This window comes from Caretta caretta, chromosome 3 (genome assembly GCF_965140235.1).
Source record: "Caretta caretta isolate rCarCar2 chromosome 3, rCarCar1.hap1, whole genome shotgun sequence".
Lineage (NCBI taxonomy): Eukaryota > Metazoa > Chordata > Testudines > Cheloniidae > Caretta > Caretta caretta.
In genome coordinates, this window is record NC_134208.1 from 112,524,419 (window position 1) to 112,546,705 (window position 22,287).

Sequence of the window (22,287 nt, forward strand, 5' to 3'; positions counted from 1 at the left end):
ATGTAAAGTTTTATAGATCTCTGCTCCTGTTGCAGAAGATTTATTGGTGTTTGCCATTGCTGCAAAACTACTACATAAGTTGGTTGAGAAAGGAAAACCATTTCAGTGGTCAGCAGAGTGTGAAGAGGCATTTTCAGAGTTGGAAAAGGCTCTTGTGACTGCTCCTGTCTTTGCCTATCCATGTTTCAAAATGCTTTTTTATATTGGACTAATATGCTAATGCTTTCGTTTGAGGTCAGTGTTGACACAAGAACACAAAGAACTGGAGAAGGTGGTGGCTTATTACATCAAATGTCTAACTTTTCCTGAGATAAATTCTTGCAGTACCTGAAAGGAACTTCTGGAAGTGATTAAATATGTAGAATATTTTCATCACTATTTGTATGCAAGAAAGTGTAAGGTCCCTGCAATGGCGCTTCAGATTCAGGGTATCCTGAAAGGCAACTTCCCAGGTCGTTGGAAAAACTTTCAGTACTATGATTTCACAATTGCACACTTGTCTGTGCACAGACATGATAGTGCTGATGCTTTGTTCGGTGTCTAATTGCAAACAGTGCCAGGAGAGCAAGGAATTCATTGCTAAAGAAAGAGTGTTCCTAGGAAGAAATGAGTGTCTGTCTTCTTCCCACAGTTTTCAGAAGTGAAAATGTTCCTGGTGTCGTAGAAGTAGACTTTAGAGCAGCTAAAAGCTTTCTAAAGAGAGGATCTTGATATAAGAATAGTATGTGGTGGGAAAATCCATTGGCAAACACAGCCATTCTGGAATGCAGTATCCCTTCACAATACCAAAATAAATGCTTTCTGGTCACAGTGGGAAAACCTGAAGTTAAAAGATGGAAAAAACCAGCAGGTTATGGGTAAAGGTATTGGCTATTTGTGCCATATACATTGAAAAGAAAGTTCTGAGGTTGTGATTATTTTAAAACTGCTGAACACTGTGGGGTTGCAAAAATCTTAGCCAAGCTGAGAGGTTTTCTATTGGGTAAAATGCAGGCAGGATGTAAAAAACTGGTGCAGGAAAATTGATGCTCACATTGCAAAGAAGGGTTCTCCTAAAACTGGGAGAGCCTTTCTGAAACAATATTTTATTTATATGTTTGGGTCTTTGCATGAGACAGGCTAGTAATCAATTATTTTGTGGTAGCTATTGACTACTTCACAAAATGAGCTGAAGTTTACCCAGTAAGAAATCAAGGCACTGTGATGGTGGCAGGCATCCTAGTGAATGACTTTGTCGTTCAATTGGGGTCCCAACTGAGTTTCTCCTTTTGATCTCTTTGAAACTTAGAATCCAAAGTGCTTCAGCAGGGATTCATAAAACGTGCAATACCCCAGCTCGTCCGTAGTGTAATGGGATGGTAGTGTTCAGCTCACTACCTTTTTATAGAACAGCACCAAATGGACTGGTAACAGAATATCGCATTCCTTTTGAAGGTTTATAGCAGTGCCTCTCAACCTTTTCAGACTACTATACCTGTTTCGGTGTTATACTTAGAAGAAGCACATGGGATCTTTATGGGGAGAAGGCAGCACGCCACATTTATTGAGAATACAACAGGTAGCATATGCTTTACTTACACGTGTGCACACGCGCGTGCACACACACACACACACACACCCCTTCCTCTGCCAGTTGATGTTTATAGTTTGGATCAATGTAGTGGCCAGCCAGATTGGTCGCAGAGGGGAGCAGGGCTCTGTTGGTCACGCTCCAGTGCTCCTGGAGTGTGGCAAGACAAATCCAAAGTCCCATGGCCAACCACCCTGTTCTTATAGTCTTTTTTTGTCTGTTGAAGTCTATGGATTTTGCTGTGTCCGTTTGGGACCGGTTAGTTCTTAATTGGTGTATCTCTTGATGTCAACATTCCAATACACCTCCGAGAGGGTCATCCTGTCCTGATTTCGATTTAATCAATTGTCCTGTCTTTACGGGGGCCAGCCTTCACCTCAGGGTCATCAGTCTGCCCTTCCTTCATTATGGATGCACATCAATGGTTCTCTGATGTCAAGTCTCTTCACTCCTTCCTTGACCATCTGGCTATAACAATGGCCTTCATACCTTATCTTTTCCTGATGCATACGTTCCTCATTCACACAAACAGTCTTTTACAGAGACCTTTAAGAATACTAACAGCAGTATTTTATATCAAGTAAAAGACATTGTAAATTAAAGCTTACTACATTTTATAACCAAAACAATTCACATTGGCGCGTAGGCCTTCAACATTCCTCTAATCCATTTAACATAAGACACAACACAGGATCCTGTCTCTTACTAGTTAAGCCTTAAAACAAAGAACTAAAAGGGCCTTATTTGTAATGCATGGGAAACAGAATCTCTCCTAGCCCCAAAGGGTCATCTTTCTGCTATTCAAATGGGGTGGCTGGTAAAATGAAATCAAGACATACATTAGTACCTCTATTCTTATAGTTCAATTATACAATCCTGCTCCTACATCAGAAGTCTAATTTGTCTTGTGTAGCCCCAAGTTTCACCTCACTTAAAAACTACTTGCTTACCAAATTAGACATAAAAATACAGAAGTGGTACAGCATACTATTACTGAAAAATTGCGTACTTTCTAATTTTTACCGTATAATTATAAAACAAATAAATTAGAATATAAATATTGTATTTACATGTCAGTGTATAGTATATACAGCAGTATAAACAAGTCATTGTCTGTATGAAATTTAGTGTGTACTGACTTGGCTAGTTATTTTTCTGTAGCTTGTTGTAAAACTAGGCAAATATTTAGATGAGTTGATGTACCCCCTGGAGGACCTCTGTGTACCTCCAGGGGTACACATACTCCTCGTTGAGGACCACTGGTTTATAGAACAGCAGTCAGTGAGAGTACCACCTATACCCAGCATTCCTCATGTTTGGGCTTGCACTAAGGACTGCAGCAGCCTCTTGTATGGAGATCCTGAAGAGGAATAAAGGAATTTGGACTATGTAGAAACCCTACAATTCAGAACTGGAAAAGCTCACACCTTTGCTAGAGAAAATTCAATGATAGCTTCTGATAAGATGAAAAGGTCATATGGGGAAACTTTTTAAAGAGGGGACTTGGTCTGGTTCCAAATAATCCTGGAAGAAAGAAGGGGAGGAGTCCAAATCTATATAAACCTTTGGAAGGACCCTATACAGTACTGACACAAAAATAAATGAAGTTGTGTATAGGATACTGTTGGGTCCCAGGACTAAGCGCAAAGTTATCCCACAGGACTATTCAAGGTGGGACATGATTTCATCATGGCTGACCCCTGCAACTGAGACTGTTCCTGTGGAAGTTGAGGGTGGAAAATTCAGAGTGGTGAATTCCCCATTAGAACAAAATGGGCATGTTCTGTGTAAGCCAGTAAATTCCACAAAATAACAGAGACGCTTCAAGGGCTCAAGAGACCACTGCCATCCACCCTGTTGTTAATTTTCTTTCAGACAGAGAAGTACACAGAAACAGACAGAGAAGGAAGCTGGAATCAGGCTGGACAAGTGGTATGTGAGAAGCATAGAGAGAGGGCTTTTGGGTCTGGTGCTAGCTAAAAAATGTTTGGCGTTATAAGCAAAGAAACTATATCCTATTGTTTTGATTCCTTCTGGGTTTAGGGGAAACAGGACTTTGTACATTATTTGTAAATAAGATTGCATTAAAGGTACCTATTTCATCGTTACTTTCTCCTCTTAACTGGAACAACCACTAAGACTCTGAATTTTTGGCTATCCTCTTGGTTCAAAATACAGGAGAAACTCAAAGAAAATGGACATTAACTTGGCAATGGAACTGTTACAGCCATTTCTAGTAGTGTGCATTGTGAATGGCAATCTAGCCTGCAAGGGTGAAGGGCTTAATCTGTTCTTTCCTTCCTGCCCCCTTCCTATATTTAAGAGGAGGCAGTGTTGCTAGAAAACTAAAAATCAGCACTCCTGAGTTTGAATCCTGTCTCTTCCCCTGATTTGACTCTGCAGTCTTGAGCAATCTACTCATTCTCAGTAGTAGTTTATCCATTTGTCAGATGAGTATGCTAGTACTGGTGTTAGAAGAAAGATGGAAAACTTAATGGTCATGGGCAGGTCTACACTACTGCTTAAGTTGATCTAACTTTATGTTGCCCACTTTGCGCCCCTTGCCCCAAACGGCACAAGTTTCATGCTGTCCACACCAATGCTATATTGGCAGAATTTGAGACAATTTGATTGTCTCTTGCTTATTAAATACTTGCTTACTAAATACTAATTTTGAAGTTCTTTCCTGCTTGGACAATGGAATTTACAGTTTGTCTGGTGTTTGAATCTCCACCTCCTTTTTTTTCTTTAAACAGTATACTTTATTTTTTTGTTACTGAGTTCAGTTCTGCAATTGGAGATTTAACATCACCACAGATATAATGTATGGACTTTCTATGACTGAGGTTTTACCTGCATGTGAAGTCTTGTTTTTTAGGTAAGGAAGGTTTTTGTGGTGGTGGGGTTTTTTTTCCCCCCTTGGTATTTATCTCCTGCTAAGATTGTGAGGGTCTTGAAAGACAATAACAGACTATGGCCAGAGTTGTCAAACTTGGATGCCTAAAGTTAATCACCTAAATTCATATTCAGATATTTTAATCAATGACCAGATTGTCAAAGATTCTGAGCTTCTCATTGAAGGGTCTGTAGATTAATATCTTTTGTAGCAAATCTGAGAATATAGGAAGTTTATTTGTTAGCATTTAGTTTTCTTAACATATTACATTTCTATCATTTAAAATGCTAGATATCCCAAAGACCTCCACTAGTGCCGAGAAATAAAAATTCCCTTAATGCTCTTGAATCAGGTTTCCTGTAAAATACAGTAAAGAGTCCACGGTAAATTCACTGAAGCATAATAAGTCCGTGTATAAGCATGAATCTACAATTTCCAAATGTAGTTCAACTTTCTGAAGTTTAAGTTGAGTCAAATTGAATCTGGTGAATTTTCCCATCTTAGTTTCCTTTTTAGGCAAAGTGTAGAAAACAATAAGTCAGCTTCATAGTCCCTTTCGTGTCCAGTCTCCAATTCATCAGTTTTCTCTCATAACACTGATCATACACAGCTGCTTTATCAGGATGTCAATCAATGTAGTTGTCTATTACACTGATTCCAAAACCTAGCCTAGAGACTGGGCACACATATCCCAATTCTCAAAAATTCTGTTTCTAAGGCAGATATTCCCTTCTACTCCATAAAAGGAAAACTTCCCCATTTATTTTGTAAAAATTCTTCTGCTGCAAACATGGTATTTCAGACCATGCAGGATTCTTGATGTCTCAAGAATAGGATTGTTTAGTTGGATAATTTGATAGAACTTTGTGAAATAGCAACACGATAACTGGCAAGAAGGCTTAAAAATAAATTAAAGTAACTCTAGGTTAAACAGAGCCAATATCTTCAACCACTGTCTTAAAAAAAAAAACAAAAAACCCCACAAAAACAAAAACCTGATGTATCCGATGAAGTGAGCTATAGCTCACGAAAGCTTATGCTCAAATTTGTTAGTCTCTTAGGTGCCACAAGTACTCCTGTTCTTTTTGCGAATACAGACTAACACAGCTGCTTCTCAAAAACCTTTTTACTATGTCATGTGGGGTGTAAAGTTTTTATTGCAATAAATTTGGGAATAATCCCATTACTCCTATCCAGTAATTACCGCTTAGTTCCTTAACATTAATATACTTAGTCCCTTTTTCATTTTACATATGCAAATGCTGTGCTGAAAATGAACAGAAATTATGGTAAATGAAAAAAGTTGCTTGGTTAGCTTGGCAATTTTTAGAATTAAAAAATTTAACCAATACAAAATAATTTAAGTTGGTATATTTTCAAACTGTAAACTTGAGCCAGTATTTTGTTCACCTCATTCAGATTACAGTACACTTGTGAATATCTAAAAGGCAACTTTATTAATTATTGTTTTTGAAAGATCAAAGGCATTTTACATGACCTAAATGTATGATGTAACAAGTAATTGTATGAGTTTAATGACTCTCTGCAGTTTGCGTTTTAGAAATGCATCTAGTTACTCTGAATGAAAAACGTTCCAATAGATCAGTGTTCTCCATTGATTAAAATATTGTCACTTTGTCCTTCAACAAAGCAAGGGAGTAACCTGATGAATAGAAGTTTTGATTGGTTTGACAGGCAATTAAATTGAGATGTACTGTAGGGAAATTAAAGGTTAGTTTACAAGGATTCTTGTTTTTTTAATAGAAACACTGTTAAAGAATAACAGTCTTCTCTATTTGGTATTTGACATACGATTTCCATAATATGCATATAATACAATTTTTAAAAAGCTAGTACAAATATCAGTGATCCTTCTTTGAGACTTCCATAATGAAGCTGTTCTTTTCAGTAACTGTCTCTTGTTGTAATTAGTGTTTTGATATGTCTTGTGGTGGGATCATGATAAACATTTTTCTTAAATAACTTTGACAGTTGATCAGAGGCATATGGTATGCAACTAGCAAAGGAAATCCTTGGAGCATGTCCGTAAATTTCTTCTCAAGTGATCCGCCTGTCACTGTTAATATAGTCCCACACACAATTATGCAAATTAGGTTTAAAAATTCATTAATGTAAAATAAGGAAAAATTAATATAGTAAGTTTATTTGGATCAGTGCATGGATAACTAGAGCACAATCTACATCTATATAAAAGGTTTGTGATGTTTTTACCAAGTGCTAAATTTGTAAAAGCAGTATTACTCAAGGATCTAACAAGATCAACACCACCACCCCCAGCCAAATTACATGAAAGAAAGAAATGTTGGGTGCTCTCCTTTAGTCACTGGTAGTGATACAGTCTACACCATCTCTTTTGCTTGTTTTTCCCAATGCTACATTGTATTTCATTTAACTAGCCCATATCCAAGCCCAAATCTCATTCTGAAATTTCTATTATGCTGTTTGAGATGAATTTTAGGTCTTTAGAGAATTTGATTCACTGACTAACATGCATCTGTGACTTCCCAGCATGCTGTGATGCTACAACTGCTGAAATTCAGTGGACCTAACCCATGGGGGCATAAAACATGCTTCAACCAGCATGTGTATTTTATGAGGTGCTAGGTTATAACAATGTATTACTAGACTACCTGCTCCTTCCTGTTCATTCTGATACATTGTGACATTTTCCACTCTGATATGATACCTTATAAATGTTTCTTATAAAGCACAAGACTCGGATTTCCAGTCAAGTTGTTTATGATCTGCAGCATTAAGTTTTTTAAACAAAAGTTAAAGGCTCCCTGTGGAAATCACTAGAAAAAGTAAACTCTCCAACAAATGCTAGATTATTCTATTAAAAGTTTTTATTATATTAAACTACTCCCTAGAAATAGTACAGGAAAACAAATATACTTATCCTAGAGTTGACAAAAAAAAAAAATCTCGCTTTCAATAGAGTTAAAAGGTTTGAAGTTTTTTTTAGATTCCTTAAAAGTGGAAAGTGAACTTTCTAATAACATAAAGGCGAAAACGGAAGCAAGCTACCTTATTTTTTGTGTAGATTTTAATTTAATATATTCTTTGTGCACAGAGGTGTATATGATGATGGCCTTTCACTTATATCCTTTTATTCTGTGGAATCCTAAACTACATTACATGCTATACAGGGATCCATAAATTCCACTACAGGAGTAGCCTACTCCTGAATTAAAAACGATTGCTTATAAGTGAACAATAATCCTACACAGCAGTGACAGCACTTTATGACCAAATTGCTCATTATACGGTTTGCACAGGTGACCAGAAATAGTCGTTGTCGGTGATCCCTCAAAGTCGAGTACGATCTCTTTCACAGGTTTTATTTTTCATCGGTTCTTTGGTGACTGAAGAGTCCGATTCTTGAGCCACAGGCTCTTTGGCAGACATTGCAGGAGGTGTTGGAAGACAGGTTTGGGCTGTGATTGCTGCATGACCGTTGTCTTTCCTTTCTTTTCTGGTGTTTTTCTATGACCATGGCAAGGCGATTTTCCTCAAGAGTAGACCTCTCTGACAAGTCTTCGCCAGTTATCCCTATCGTGGGCTGCTGTCTCCCAGTGTCTGGTGTTGATGACACCCTCAAGATAACATCAAGAGATGTGGCTTTAAAGCGTTTCTCTTGACCTGTGTTTTCTTTCTCCTTCAGTGCATACAGCAGTTGTTTTGGTAACTGTACATCAGGCATGCTCACACAGTGCCCACTCCACCTCAGCTGGTGCTGGATAATCAGGGCCTCAACACTGAAGAAGTTGGCCTCTGTGAGGATACTGACATTAGTGTGATGATCCTCCCACTCTTTTTTGAGGATCTTCCGAAGAAAGTGCTGGTGCTGGCGTTCCAGGTTTTTCAGGTGTTTTCTGTAGGTCACCCAAGTCTCACAGCCATAGAGGAGACTTGGGATTACCATTGCTTTGTAAACTAAAAGTTTAGTATGTATTCTGATGTTATGATTGTTGAACACCTGGCAAGACAGTTTGCCAAAGGCAAGGCTGGCACAGCAAATTCTGCGCTGAATCTCAATGTCTGTATCTGCCCTCTGTGAGAGATGGCTGCCAAGATAGACAAAGCATTCTACATTTTCCAGTTCTTCTTTGTTGATATAGATCTTCCTTGCTGGGTCTGATGATTGTCTGGGAACTGGCTGATGGAGAACTTTTGTTTTGCCTATGTTCAGAGTTAGCTCTAGGCTGTTGTAAGCTTCAGAGAAGCAATTAAGGACTGTTTGGAGATCCTCCTTTGAGTGTGCAGCTACAGCACAATCATTTGCATACTGGAGTTCAGTTATTGTTGCCAATATTACTTTAGTCCTGGTACGGAGACAACAAAAGTTGAAGATGTTGCCATCAATCCGATTTTGGATGCCAATCCCTTGTGGTAGATGGTCTTGGGTTAGTGTTTTCATAGCTGCTAAGATAATTGAGCAAGGGTGGGTGCCATTACAAAACCTTGTTTTATGCCAGTTCGGATGACAAAGGGCTCAGCGGCAGAGTCACTGCACAGGATGGAGGCAGTCATCTGGTTATGGAGGAGTCTTATAATGGTGATAAATTTGCTTGGGCAGCCAAACTTTGACATGACTTTTCACAGAGCCTCACGGTTGACAGAGTCAAAGGCTTTGGTCAGATCGATAAAGGCCATGTACAGCTGGTGGTGGTGTTGACATTTTTCCTGGATCTGCCTGGCTGTGAAAATGTTGTTGATTGTGCCAGCACAACACAACCCAGTATAAGACCTCAATGACAGAACAGGTGGATGAAGCAGGATCACCTCTCAACGGCTGTGAAGGCTGCAACAGAGGAGAAACCTCTAGTCATCTTGAACCTCCTTACCACCAGACACAGGTGCCTCTTGTGCAAAGATTTGTGTGGCTGCTGGTGCGCATCAGCTCCCACTCCATTAAACTACACATATGCAGGCTTCTTTCACAGGAAGAACTTTGTCCCCACCCCTACCCATAAGTCTTGTGGCAATGGGCGAGTGGCAACAGATAGGTGAAGTAATCATCAGGAGTCCCTAGTCACAGACCAACACACAGGTGATGACTGCAAGATGGTCGTCATGTGCCCCTGGACTGGGATGGGGGGCATTTTCGGCAGCAGCGGTCATGACTGAACAGGCCTTTTTAGGAACCCCTCTGCTCACCCCATATGGGGAAGGGACTAGAAAAGGTGCCCTAAACATATGCTATCCCACCATACCTGACTGGATAACCATGTCCAGAGAGATCACTCCCAATGTGGTTGAAAAACAAAAATGTTTCTTGTAACTTGGAATGTCCGTACTCTACTGGACGGATCAAAAAGTGAAAGACCCAAATGCAGAACAGCAGTTGTTGCCTGAGAACTCTCAAGGTACAACATCGACATCACGGCTCTCAGTGAAACAAGATGTGCAGAAGAAGGCCACTTGAGGGAAGAGAGCGGTGGTTGCACTTTTTTCTGGAAGGGAAAACCAGCAAGTGACAGGCAAATGTGTACACGGTGTTGGCTTTGCAATCAAAAACCTGCTAGTCAACCTCCTGACTGAGCTCCCCGTCGGCATCAACGGGCGCCTTATAACCCTCTGCATCCAATTGGTCAATAAGTCATTTACCACTATCATCAGTGCATGTGCGCCAACTCTTTATGCTGAAGAACAGAGAGAATCCTACACTGACCTTGATAAAATTGTCATCCATTCCAAAAACAGATAAGATAATCCTCTTAAGGGACGTTAATGCAAGAGTTGACCAAGATTCTAACATATGGAGTAGCACCATTGGGAGGGAAGGAGTGGGCAAGACCAATTCCAATGGCATCCTTCTACTCTGCAAATGTGCAGAGCACGATCTTGTGATCACAAACACACACTTCAGACAGAGCAACAAGTACAAAACAACTTGGCAACACCCCTGCTCAAAACAGTGGCAGGATCTAAGAGATGTCAAAATCACCTATGTCATGAGAGGAACTGACAGCTGTTGGACTGACCACCGCCTGGTGAGGTCAGTCATGCCATCAGGATTGCACTGAAACATAGAAAGCAGTCCAAATCCCACAGATGGCAATAAAACGCCCAAAGACTTGAATCCTCAGTGCACCAAGAGAACTTCTAAACACTCCTCAGTGGAAAACCTGGCCATATGCACACCTGGAAATGACAACACAAGTGTTGAAGAACACTAAAAAGCACTAAAACAGACCATCCATGAGGTTTGTGAGGAATCCATTGGCCTTGCTACCCACTGCCATCAGGACTGGTTTGACGACAACACTGAGATTACAGCCCTTTTGGACCAGAAGAGAAAAGCTTTCTGTGACTGGCAAAACCAACCACTATCCAGTCAGAAGCAGAGCTGAAGTTCAAAGGAGGATCCAAGAAATCAAAAACAAATGGGAGGACACAGCAAAAGAAATCTAAACATTCGCTGGCAGACATGATATGTGGAGCTTTTTTGGGGAGATGAAGACCCTGTACGGACCAAGGTCATGTGGCCTCACACCTCTGAGATCCAAAGATCTAGTACCCTTCCTAAAGATAACGAATCCATCAAAGAGCGCTGGAAGGAGCACTACCAAAGGCTTCTAAAATGAGAATTGACTGTGACTGACGACACCATCGACTCCATCTCTCAGCACCCAATCTGGGAAACGCTTGCCAATCCACCAACACCTGAGGAGGTCTGCAAAGCAATTAAACAAATGAAGAACAATAAAGCTCTAGGTCCTGAGGGCATAAGAGCTGAAGTACTGAAAGTGGGGGGAGAGAAACTGACTGACAAGCTCCTCAAAATCTGGTGCACGGAAGAAATCCCTGCCAATTTACATAATGCTAACATCATCACCATTTTCAAAAAGGGAGATGGCCGACTGTAGCAACTATCAAGGTATTGCCCTCCTCTCCATCACTGGAAAGATTCTTGCTAGAATCTTACTGAATAGCCTGCTCCCACTTGCAGAGGAAGTACTTGCAGAGTCCCAGTGCAGCTTCAGACTAGAAATAGTGTGCCCACTCTTAATGGGGGTGGATGGAATTGGGATCTTAATGATTACAAATGTTCAATAGAAAGATAGTGTCTTGGAATCTTATTCTTTCCCTTTCATAACTAGCTTCTGTTTTTTGCTTCCGTTGTCCCACTCTGTCTGCCTCATCCTGTGTTTAAGTGTACAAAACAAGGATTAAAAGTTATGAGGCAGTACATGATACAAGTCCTTCTGTCACTAAAGATATACATATTAAAGGATTCCCACTCCTACAGCTCCAAGTTTTAAGTCATTGGCTTTATCAGGAAAGCCGCATGCTGCCGTCAGTGGTCCAGTTCAGTTTAATTGAGTTCCTTTGGGGCTGTGCCATTCTAACTAGCAATACTCCTCCAAGTTCCATGCAGTGCATATCAACATCCTTTTGCTCCCACTCCACCATATTGTTACACTGTTTCCAGCAAAAGTAGTCTTTTGTAAAAACTTTTAAATAATTAAAAAACAAATGTTATAGTTCATATTGAGACACAGACTTCCAGCAGAATGGCTACTTTTATCTACAATTGTAGTCTTCACATGCCCTTTTCCCACTCCTTCAAAGTAGCTAGAGGTGCTCCAATTGCATTGTATCTTTCTCCCCTCTGCCCTGTCCTCCCTCCAAAAACTGTATAGTTTTTCCTCTGAACCAAAGAATTCCTCTTACAAATGCATGACACACACTTCCTTGGGTGCTCTGGTCCTATTCCCTTTGAAGAATCCATTGCATCAATGTGCTATTGAGCACTCTACTTTTCTACTCTTAGTGTCACCAGAGCAATTCTCAGTGCTAAACTTTGGGTTTGAAAGCACCAACCATCTCTGTAACACTAAATCTTTCTCTACACAGAGTTTTGGCTATGCAACACTTGTTATAACGCATAATTTAGCTGTGGCACCAAGTTTTAGTTCTCTAGCATAATTTATAGTGCTAACCTACCTTGCAGGAAAAGAAAACACCATCAGAGACAGGTTGAACTAAAGAGTGGAGAATAAACCTGAATGGATGAATGTTATCCGTATTAGGGGATCAGTTCTTAAATTGTGCACCTGAAGAGTCTGTTAACTATACTCCTAACGAAGTACCAATATTATGCCCCAGGAATAAAGTGAACCAGTGATTTTCTAATGTGGACTAGAAATATTGTGAATTTCCCATCAGTGTCATATGACATCATTTATCCTGGCACTTGGGAGGTAGCATGCCATCTTACTCTCTTTGTGAGCCACAGATGTCTTTTTCCAGACTTTTCACTATGGTGGCACTGATCAGTTACTTACCTGTTACTTCTTTTTGATGGCTCCCGTTTTCTTTAGAGCTTGGATTGTGGTTAATAGTAAGACTGCTGACCTCTCTCTTGAGTTCTGTTCTTTCTCCAGTTCTTGAAGGCAACTTATTAATGTTGCATCAATGCAGCATTGCTCTGTATTGGTTCATTTCTCCATCTTTCAACATGTACCATCTTTATCTCATGTGTACTATGGACTTTCCTGTAGTGCTCAAAGGGAACAAAATTTCCTGTGCACCCGTAAATCTAGTATGCCTTCCTTTGGATCCTTCTGACAGTGCATTTGCTAGTCAATTTGTTGCTCTTCTGTGAAAATGTCAGTTTGCACTTAATAAATGTCTGTCATGGCCTTCTTTCATGTATTGGATATATTCCAAATGAGCTTACCATGGATCCTGCAGTAGATTTCCTTGATAGCAGTTTCTGCTTATTTCAGGATGTTTGGAACCTGTGTCAGGCTGCTCTGCCAAAAAACTCTATTCTTTGCAATGCTCTGTTCACTTAGGATTTTTCTTATTACTTGTGAACCAATATGTCAAAACATTCTCAAGGGGTGCAAATATAATGAAACTGTGCTTTACTTGCATAACTTTATACATGACCCTTGTGTTAAATCAACAATGCAGGCAAAACTTCTTGATAAGAGAAGAATGCTCTTCCCGCTCCCCAACACCACCACCTCTTCAAGACTTACGATTTTTTTTAAAAGGAACAATTTAATCCAGCTTTTACTGATGATGCCTTGACTTTTTAAATGGACATAGATACCTTACTTGGATGTGCAAAGATATGTATCTGTTTGGCCATATATAAATAATAAATTTGCACATGCAGGTATGGTATTATCACATGTAAATTAAGCTTTTTACACATTTGTGCACACCTTCCATGAAAATAAGACCCTGTAGGAAATAGTATGTGGTATCCATGCTGTGATATACCACCTGGTGTTTGTCGTATAGTTAAATTGGCATTTTCAGTCTCTCAAATTTATAAGTCTTAATCACAATCTAACCTTGCACATTTTTTACATTGCACTTATCTGTATGTTCAAGTAGACTGGAACAGCATCACATTGCTGGCACCTAAATATGTATAATTATATGGAAGATCAGATGTTTATATTATAAATGCTTGCATGCCAGATTTTCAAACTTATTTTTGGTGCAGGCTGCAGCACATCTGAGAGATTTTTTTTTCAATGAAAAATACTGAAGTCATCATAATAAGTAATTCAAACAGTTAAATACACTCAGATTTGGGAACTGAATGCTTATTATAGTACCTATGTTGTAAAATATACAGGATCTGCAATATAGCCAAATTAACGTTGCTGTTAGAACTTTAATTTCTGCTTTTCATACTTCAATATTAACTGTGCAGCCTTAATGTTGATTTCACATAAGTTTTTGCATTTAATAAGATTAGAGTTTATAACTAGCATAGAATTGTTGCTCTCTGATATCAGCCCTTATGGATTTTATTGCTTAAAGGGGAAAAATGTACATAGGTTTAATACATTACTTTTCCTGTGTGATGCTAGTATAACTGAAATATTTTAGATTTGAACTCTTGCCACCATAGTACCAATATTTAATTGACATTCATTGCAATGAAAAACATTACTTTTTAATCCGTTCAAGAAATAAAAGAAACATTCTTGAAAATGTAACAGCTCATTTACTGCATTCAACACAAAACTGAAACAAAATAACTGATTATTTTATGTGGTTGTAATATGGTTAGTACAGGTTTCAGAGTAGCCGCCGTGTTAGTCTGTGAGTACTTGTGACAACATAGAGACTAACAAATTTATTTGAGCATAAGCTTTCATGAGCTACAGCTCACTTCATCGGATGCATTCAGTGGAAAATACAATGGGGATATTTATATACACAGAGAACATGAAACAGTGGGTGTTACCATACACATTGTAAGGAGAGTGATCACTTAAGCTGAGCTAATACCAGCAGGAGAGTGGGGGGGAAGAAACAGATTGACAGAGCCAGAAGAGTACCCAGAAGTCACCTACTACAGGACAGGCCCAACAAAGAAAATAACAGAACACCACTAGCCATCACCTTTAGCCCCCAACTAGAATCTCTCCAACGCGTCAGCAAGGATCTACAACCTATCCTGAAGGATGACCCATCACTCTCACAGATCTTGGGAGACAGGCCAGTCTTTGATCACAGACAGCCCCCCAACCTGAAGCAACCACACAACAGAACCACTAACCCAGGAACCTATCCTTGCAACAAAGCCCGTTGCCAACTGTGTCCACATATCTATTCAGGGGACACTATCATAGGGCCTAATCACATCAGCCACACTATCAGAGGCTCGTTCACCTGCACATCCACCAATGTGATGTATGCCATCCTGTGCCAGCAATGCCCCTCTGCCATGTACATTCGTCAAACTGGACAGTCTCTACGTAAAAGAATAAATGGACACAAATCAGACGTCAAGAATTATAACATTCAAAAACCAGTTGGGGAACACTTCAATCTCTCTGGTTACTCGATTAGAGACCTAAAAGTGGCAATTCTTCAACAAAAAAAACTTCAAAAACAAACTCCAATGAGAGACTGCTGAATTGGAATTAATTTGCAAACTGGATACAATTAATTTTAGGCTTGAATAGAGGAGACTGGGAGTGGATGTGTCATTACACAAAGTAAAACTATTTCCCCATGTTTATTGCTCTTCCCCCCCCCCCACCTCCCACTGTTCCTCAGACGTTCTTGTCAACTGCTGGAAATGGCCCACCTTGATTATCACTACAAAAAGTTTTCTCCCAGCCCCCCACCCCTGCTCTCCTGCTGGTATTAGCTCGTCTTAAGTGATCACTCTCCTTACAGTGTGTATGGTAACACCCATTGTTTCACGTTCTCTGTGTATATAAATATCCCCACTGTATTTTCCACTGAATGCATCAGATGAAGTGAGCTGTAGCTCATGAAAGCTTATGCTCAAATAAATTTGTTAGTCTCTAAGGTGCCACAAGTACTCCTTTTCTTTTTATGGTTCGTACAGTGAATTTATATTCTGTATGGCATTTTCCCAATTTTTGGATTTTTGTTTCTTTGAAGTTGTTACAGTTGTACAGGCATACTTTGATATATTCTATGAAGAGTTTATTGAGCACTTTTTGTGGTGTAAGGATTTTAAAAATACACTTTGAATAAATAATAAGGATCAGATTCTTGATATTTTATATGTTAACTCTGACCCATACTGAAAAATATATTTATTAATATATAAAAATTACAAAAATATGTTAAGGTTGCAAAATCAAGAACTCAAAAGCTGGAAAATGCCAGAATTGTTTTTTTCTGATCAATCTTTCTTTAACCCACTTTGGGTCTGTACGCATTGTGATAATTATATTTAACTGCCTGATCACATACTAACTTCCACAGAAACCTCACAGTCTTATTCAATGCACAGGGAGAATGGTTAATGAGACATGGCTATGTGGTGAATGACATGGGGTTGCAGGTATGAAAATGCTTATTTGCAAGCTACATACAACCCCACTTCATTCTTGTTCAGTCTGTATTCAACTTCAGCCTGCCAAGTGACATTTTTTTTTTAAACTCTGGAACACAGAATATTTCAAACCTTATAGCTAGGGCTCCGTGCCTGTCGTGGAGGTCACCGAAGTCACAGATTCCGTGACTTTCTACAACCTCCGTGACTACTGCAGAGGCCAGCGTGGCTGATCCCAGGACTGCCCAAGCAGCTGGCTCTGGCACAGCCACACCGGCCACTGCTGGAGCAGCCCTGCAACCGGCTGCACTGGCAGCTGTTTGGGTGGCCATGGGCAATGGTCCCTGGATGGGCGGCCAGAGCAGCCACAGTCCCCAGCAGCCGTCCCCGGGTGGGCAGCAGCCCATTGCCAGCCAGCCAGAGCAGCTGCAGTCCATGGCCCCAGGCAGCTGGTACCCAGCAGCTGGTACCCTAGCACCAGCTCCCAACCTCCCCCCACAAGATATTTAGTCACAGGTATTTTTAGTATGTCATGGACAGGTCATGGCTGTCAACTTTTGTTGGCTGCCGTGACTTCTACCAAAAATACCTGTGACTAAAATGTAATCTTGCTTCTAGCTGAAGTAACCAGATAATCCCTACACTTATTATAGCTCCCTGCATCTTGTGGTGGTGATCATTCTACTAGCTTAACAGCTCAAATAAAAGCAGACAGAGTGTAAGTCTTGTAAGTGTTTTAGAGTGTATATTACATTATAACACCAGTTCTCAAACCCACCAAAAATGAGTAGTGTCATTAAAGGGGATGGAGAAGGTTGCAATGAAGCTCGATTTTACTTTACTATAGAAGATGATTGGGAAATTTCTCTCACAAGCATTTGTTTGTTAGGGTGTCATAGTGTAGAATTAACAGTTATTAAGGCCTCTAGAAACTTAGGGGACGGTAAATTCACATGGCTGGATGAGATCTATCTTTGAGTCCAAAGAACCTAAAGTGCAAGATTCTGCTGACAGTTATGTTTTTAGACAAGCATTAGAGGGGAATGGGAAGGGCTGGACACTTTGCCCACAGGGTTTCAGAGAGATTTATTGACTGCAAAGGAAGGGTAACTCTAGGAAATCTTGGATTCCATTCCGGACTCTGAAGGAATGTGCACTCAAGTGAACACAGATTCTTTAATCTGTTCCCTCTTACAGGCTGACACTTTTTGTCTTGTCCTCTCCAATCTGTCCCTATCCCAGGCCTTCCTATTCAACTTCCCTTGCCCTAATCCCATTCTTCTTGCCTATCCAGTCTGTCTTCACTCCTCATGTTTCTCATCCCAGTCTCCCTGCCCAAAGCACGTTCTAGGTAAAAACTCTGTTTTCTACATACTTGTGGTGTCTTATGCCTGCACAAAGCTGCTTCATAAGTGACCATTAGCTTTTCCCCATGTTTATGTACATCTTCGACACAGAAATACAAGTGCCAGAGGAAAAAAATATGGTTGTAAAACTCTAATGTTTAGCAGGGACGTAGTGGAGCAACTTCACTGCCTAAAATTATTTTTAAAGAAATTTTGTTGAAATTGGTTATAATTCAATATTGCATTATTTAAATATTTTTTGGAAGAAAAACTATTGGTATAAAATTAAAATTACTTGTCACAATTTATATTTATTGTATTTGATTTATTAACCTGGTGTCTCTTGAAACCAATATATAAAACAGAAGGCAACATCTAAAATGCATTGTGCCCTTGAAACTGGAAAAAAGTAGTAATATGGTGAGATTAATTTTAAAAAGCAGTTGGAAACCCAGTGTACAATTAGAATATCTTAAAATAAATTGCAAATAAGGCATTCAAATTTTAAGTGAAGATTTATCCTTTGTTCCAAGGATAACCTTCACACTTGCAATTTTTGTTTGTTATAGACCGGTTTAATTATATCATAATTTCTGAAGCATGCTCTTTTATGTAGCAATTACACCAGGTCTCTGAAGTTTAAAATTTCATATGGCTGAGTGATTTATATATACAAATAAAATAGTTCCCTCTTCCTGGATTTGGTTTTCTGATGTTGGGCTTTAACAAAGTATTTGTAGGATATATAAACAATTTTCCTGATTACTTTTTTGAATGCATTGTATCTTGCAGGATAACATTTTGCCATCTGCCTTTCCAAAGTAAATGGCTGTATGTGGGTACTGAAAGAGGAAACATTCACATTGTCAATGTGGAATCCTTTACGCTCTCAGGCTATGTCATCATGTGGAATAAAGCCATTGAACTGTGAGTTTGGTTAAGTATTACCTAGCTGAAAACAAAAATATTTGTTCCGGATACCATTGTTAATTATAGAAATGTCATTTGTGTTAAATAACAAATTTAAATAGAAATAATATAAACACATTTTATCTCCCAGAAATCTGAAACATATACATATGTTCTGGTCTAAAATTCTTTTCTACATGAGTGTGGGGAATAAACAAAAAAAACTTACGTCTTTTATGTGATGTGATGAGCATTGCCAGGATGGGTATGTAGATCATGTTTAAGTACAGTATTGATTTCATTTATCTGATGTCTGAAATTTAGAATATGTAATTTTATTTTATAGTTCTTAAGTGAAACTGCAGCTGCCAGACTTTCTTAACAGAAAAGTAGTCTTAAAGTACAGTACAATTCACTTTGTGTGTGAATCTCCCTGAATTTTCTACAGTATGTACAGTTCTCTATATTATATACGCATCTGCATGTTTCTAGAAGAGGGATTCTCAAACTTCATTGCACCACGACCCCCTTCTGAAAACAAAAATTACTACACGACCCCAGGAGGGGGTGACTGAAGCCTGAGTCCGCCTGATTCCCAACCAGTTTTTCGGTATTCAAATATTTGACTACAGGATTGTAATGTTCAAAAAGTGTTAATTTATCTCATCCATATGACTTTGTCTGGTGGCTTTTGTTGTAATCCAATGTCAGATGGCATCATCATAATGATAATTTAATTAAAGGTTTCTGGGGCTCTTTCTAGTTCAGATCTTTTATAGAACATTTATTGTAACTTTAACTTAGGCACACAACTTTTGGACCCGTGCATGCACTTTGTCAAAAATGCCATTGTTTAAATGGCATTTTTGAATGGAATGAGCGGCAGGATGGGCCCATAGACAATAAAACTCATTAGTCATTAACTGTACAATTCAGCAGGATTATTTTTGTGCTCACAATAAATTTTTAGGCTTAAATAACAATGGTTAAAATAAGTGAATTTGGTTTTATTGATCCTGGAATATTTCTTTCATTACTGAACTAACAGTTGTCACATACTAAGTATAGCTAGGGATAAAACACTTATGTGAAATTGTCTTTAATAAATGATCCTGATATTTAGATTAAACTGAAAGGAACAGAAGCTGATAGTGTATTGACAGAAATGGAAAAGAAATCCAAAAATAGTGGGTGTTTAGCCGGCTCTTCAGTATAGTGCAGACCAATTCATATTTGTAAATTATTTTCAAAGCTTTGTTATTTGATGATTAATTGATGGATTACAAACAGAGCATGCAATACCCTGTTTCACACAAAGCTATATCTATGGGTCTTTCAGTTAATGTGTAAAGTTTTTTTTCAATAATAAAACGCAAATTATTACCCAAAAAATGAGATGTGGCTGGGGCTAATGATTTGTGAGGCTGTAGAATCCTACATTCTCCGCGACTTTGTGATTTAGCAGCTAATAAATTAGTTAGTGGTAATATACACTTTTGCACATTGTTTTACGCATACTGATTGGTCAACATTAAGGCTACTTTTCTACTGTGGGATAAAATAATAAAGGCTGCTGTATCACTGCTTCTCAATTAAAAAAATCAAAATACAGGTAAATAAAATAAATGTAACATAGTAATAGATTCACTATGGTTGCAGCAATTGCAATATGTAGCTGTTCACAACATTTTTATCAGTGGGCTGGAAGAAAACATAAAATCATCACTGGTAGAGTATGTAGATGACACAAAAACCGGGCAATGGTAAATAATGAAGAGGACAGGTCACTGATTTAGCATCAATATGGGTTGTTTGGAAAACTGGGTACAAGCAAGCAATATATGTTTTAGTATGCCTAACTGTAAATGTATACATATAGGAACAAAGAATGTAGGGCCATACTTACCGGATGGGAGACCCTAACTTGGAAAGCAGTGACTCTGTAAAAGTTTTGGTAGTCATGGTGGATAATCAGCTGAGCATGAGCTCCCAGTGTGATGATGTGGCCAAAAGAGCTAATGTGAATCTGAGATGCATAAACGGGATTTCATCTCAAAAGGAACTAGTTGTAATAGATTTTGGGGGGAAAATGTGTTTGTTTTATTTAAGATGGAAATGTTTTCCCTTTCAGATCGTCCAAATCTCATCCAGGACCTGTTGTCCATATTAGTGACAATCCAATGGATGAAGGAAAGGTATGTTGAATTTGAAAATCTCAATAAAGAGCGAGATTGAGTGATGTGAAAGTGTATATATTTATCTTTTAAAAAAAGAAATAAACCAAAGACAACCTGATACAAGTGCCATGGATTTTGAGGAAGTACTCAATACATGAGGAAAAACTCCTGATGGAAAGGATATATCAAGGATATACAGGGCTAGGGGAAGCCCAAAAGTATTGAGATAGGCATAGTAAAATAGCATGAAGGGTTTGATCAGATGAGCTATTTGGGCTAAATGAAGTGAGTGTGTGTGCTGAAGCAATTATGAAAGCGGAGATAGAACAAAGGTTAGTTGTGAAGATCCTAGAAGGTATAAATGAAGAAGGAGCTTACTGTGATGGGCAATAGGGATATAGTGAAAGAAAATGGAGAGGCTGAAAACAGTCAGAGGCAAGATAGATAAACTTTAGCATGTGCTTTTTAGGACTGCTGTCATCAGTGACTGCATGATTTGTTTTTTCCTATTGTGATTTAGTGATTTTCCTATTGTGATTTACAAAATGTTTAGTGGATTTGGAACCACTAAAAGTAGCTGGTGCCTTTGGATAATTCAGGTAACATATATCCATTCATCCAGTAAACCCCTGTCCCCTCATGCTGTGGGAACAGTGCAGAGGCATTGAGTAATTTGTTTGTCTTCCTCCTTACTGATCAGTGCTTCTCACCTCCTGCTGTCCTCTACAATGTTTCTCCTTGCAGGACTTCTATTCTTTGCAGGATTAGGTAGTGCTGTGCTTTTTGGTAGCAGCCTGAAGGGAGTCTGATAATTCTGCTACCATTAGGGTACAGAAGATTGCATCATCTTGTGTGTGCCTATAGAGAGAAAAAGAAAAGTAAGAGGGACATAGAATGGACAAATATGTAAGAGAGAAAGAGGCCCCTTTATTTATATAGATAGATAGATAGCTCTGGTGTTCTGAACAAATATTTATCTATCTGGAGGGAAGAGGGAAAGGGTTACTACAGCAGCTGTAAATTTAGTTAAGCAATCTGTGGAGGATATAAACCTATTCTGAAAGTGAATAGAAGTGGAGAGCATTCCTTACAAGATATTTTTCAATATCTGCTTCTTTCTAATCACTAATATAGTTCTGCAAGACATGCTTGGGGAAAAGTTTGACACTCTCTGTAGAACTCAAATGGTAGATTACTGATTTTTTTTTTAAACTAATTTTTTTAACTGGAATTCCTTGTTCTATCTTGCAACATTAAAGATTAATGCATTAATTCACTCCAAAGTGGTTCTGATCATTTAGAGGGGACAGTAGCAAGTGGCGCCTCAAGAGAGAGCGAGAGCACTTATCTATGTGGGGTAAACTCCTACAGAATAAAAGACCATCTCAAATTTCACCACCTTCTGCTCCCAGGGCAAGGTTCACTACTTTGATCTTGCACATTTTTTTTCAACCTTAGTTCTGCATCAAACATGTAGAAGTGTGTACATTTTAAAAACCATTCCCACAAAGTATAACCCTCTGAAAATGCTGGAGAGCATATACAAATATACCTCCTGGTGAGAAAGAGAG

The 22,287-nt window shown here is 38.9% G+C and overlaps 1 protein-coding gene across 6 annotated transcripts in view; it reads left to right on the forward strand.

Annotated features, from left to right (window-relative positions):
* STXBP5 (syntaxin binding protein 5) overlaps positions 1-22,287 on the forward strand; it is a 179,190-nt gene that overhangs the window by 41,545 nt on the left and 115,358 nt on the right. For 4 of the 6 annotated variants that reach the window (XM_048844300.2, XM_048844299.2, XM_048844302.2 and 1 more), the window contains exons 5-7: positions 3,446-3,502; positions 18,423-18,557; positions 20,671-20,734. In XM_048844300.2, coding sequence (XP_048700257.1) covers positions 3,446-3,502; positions 18,423-18,557; positions 20,671-20,734 — 256 coding nt within the window. The remainder of the gene's footprint in view (positions 1-3,445; positions 3,503-18,422; positions 18,558-20,670; positions 20,735-22,287) is intronic. The other 2 variants (XM_048844301.2, XM_048844304.2) reach the window with 1 other exon arrangement.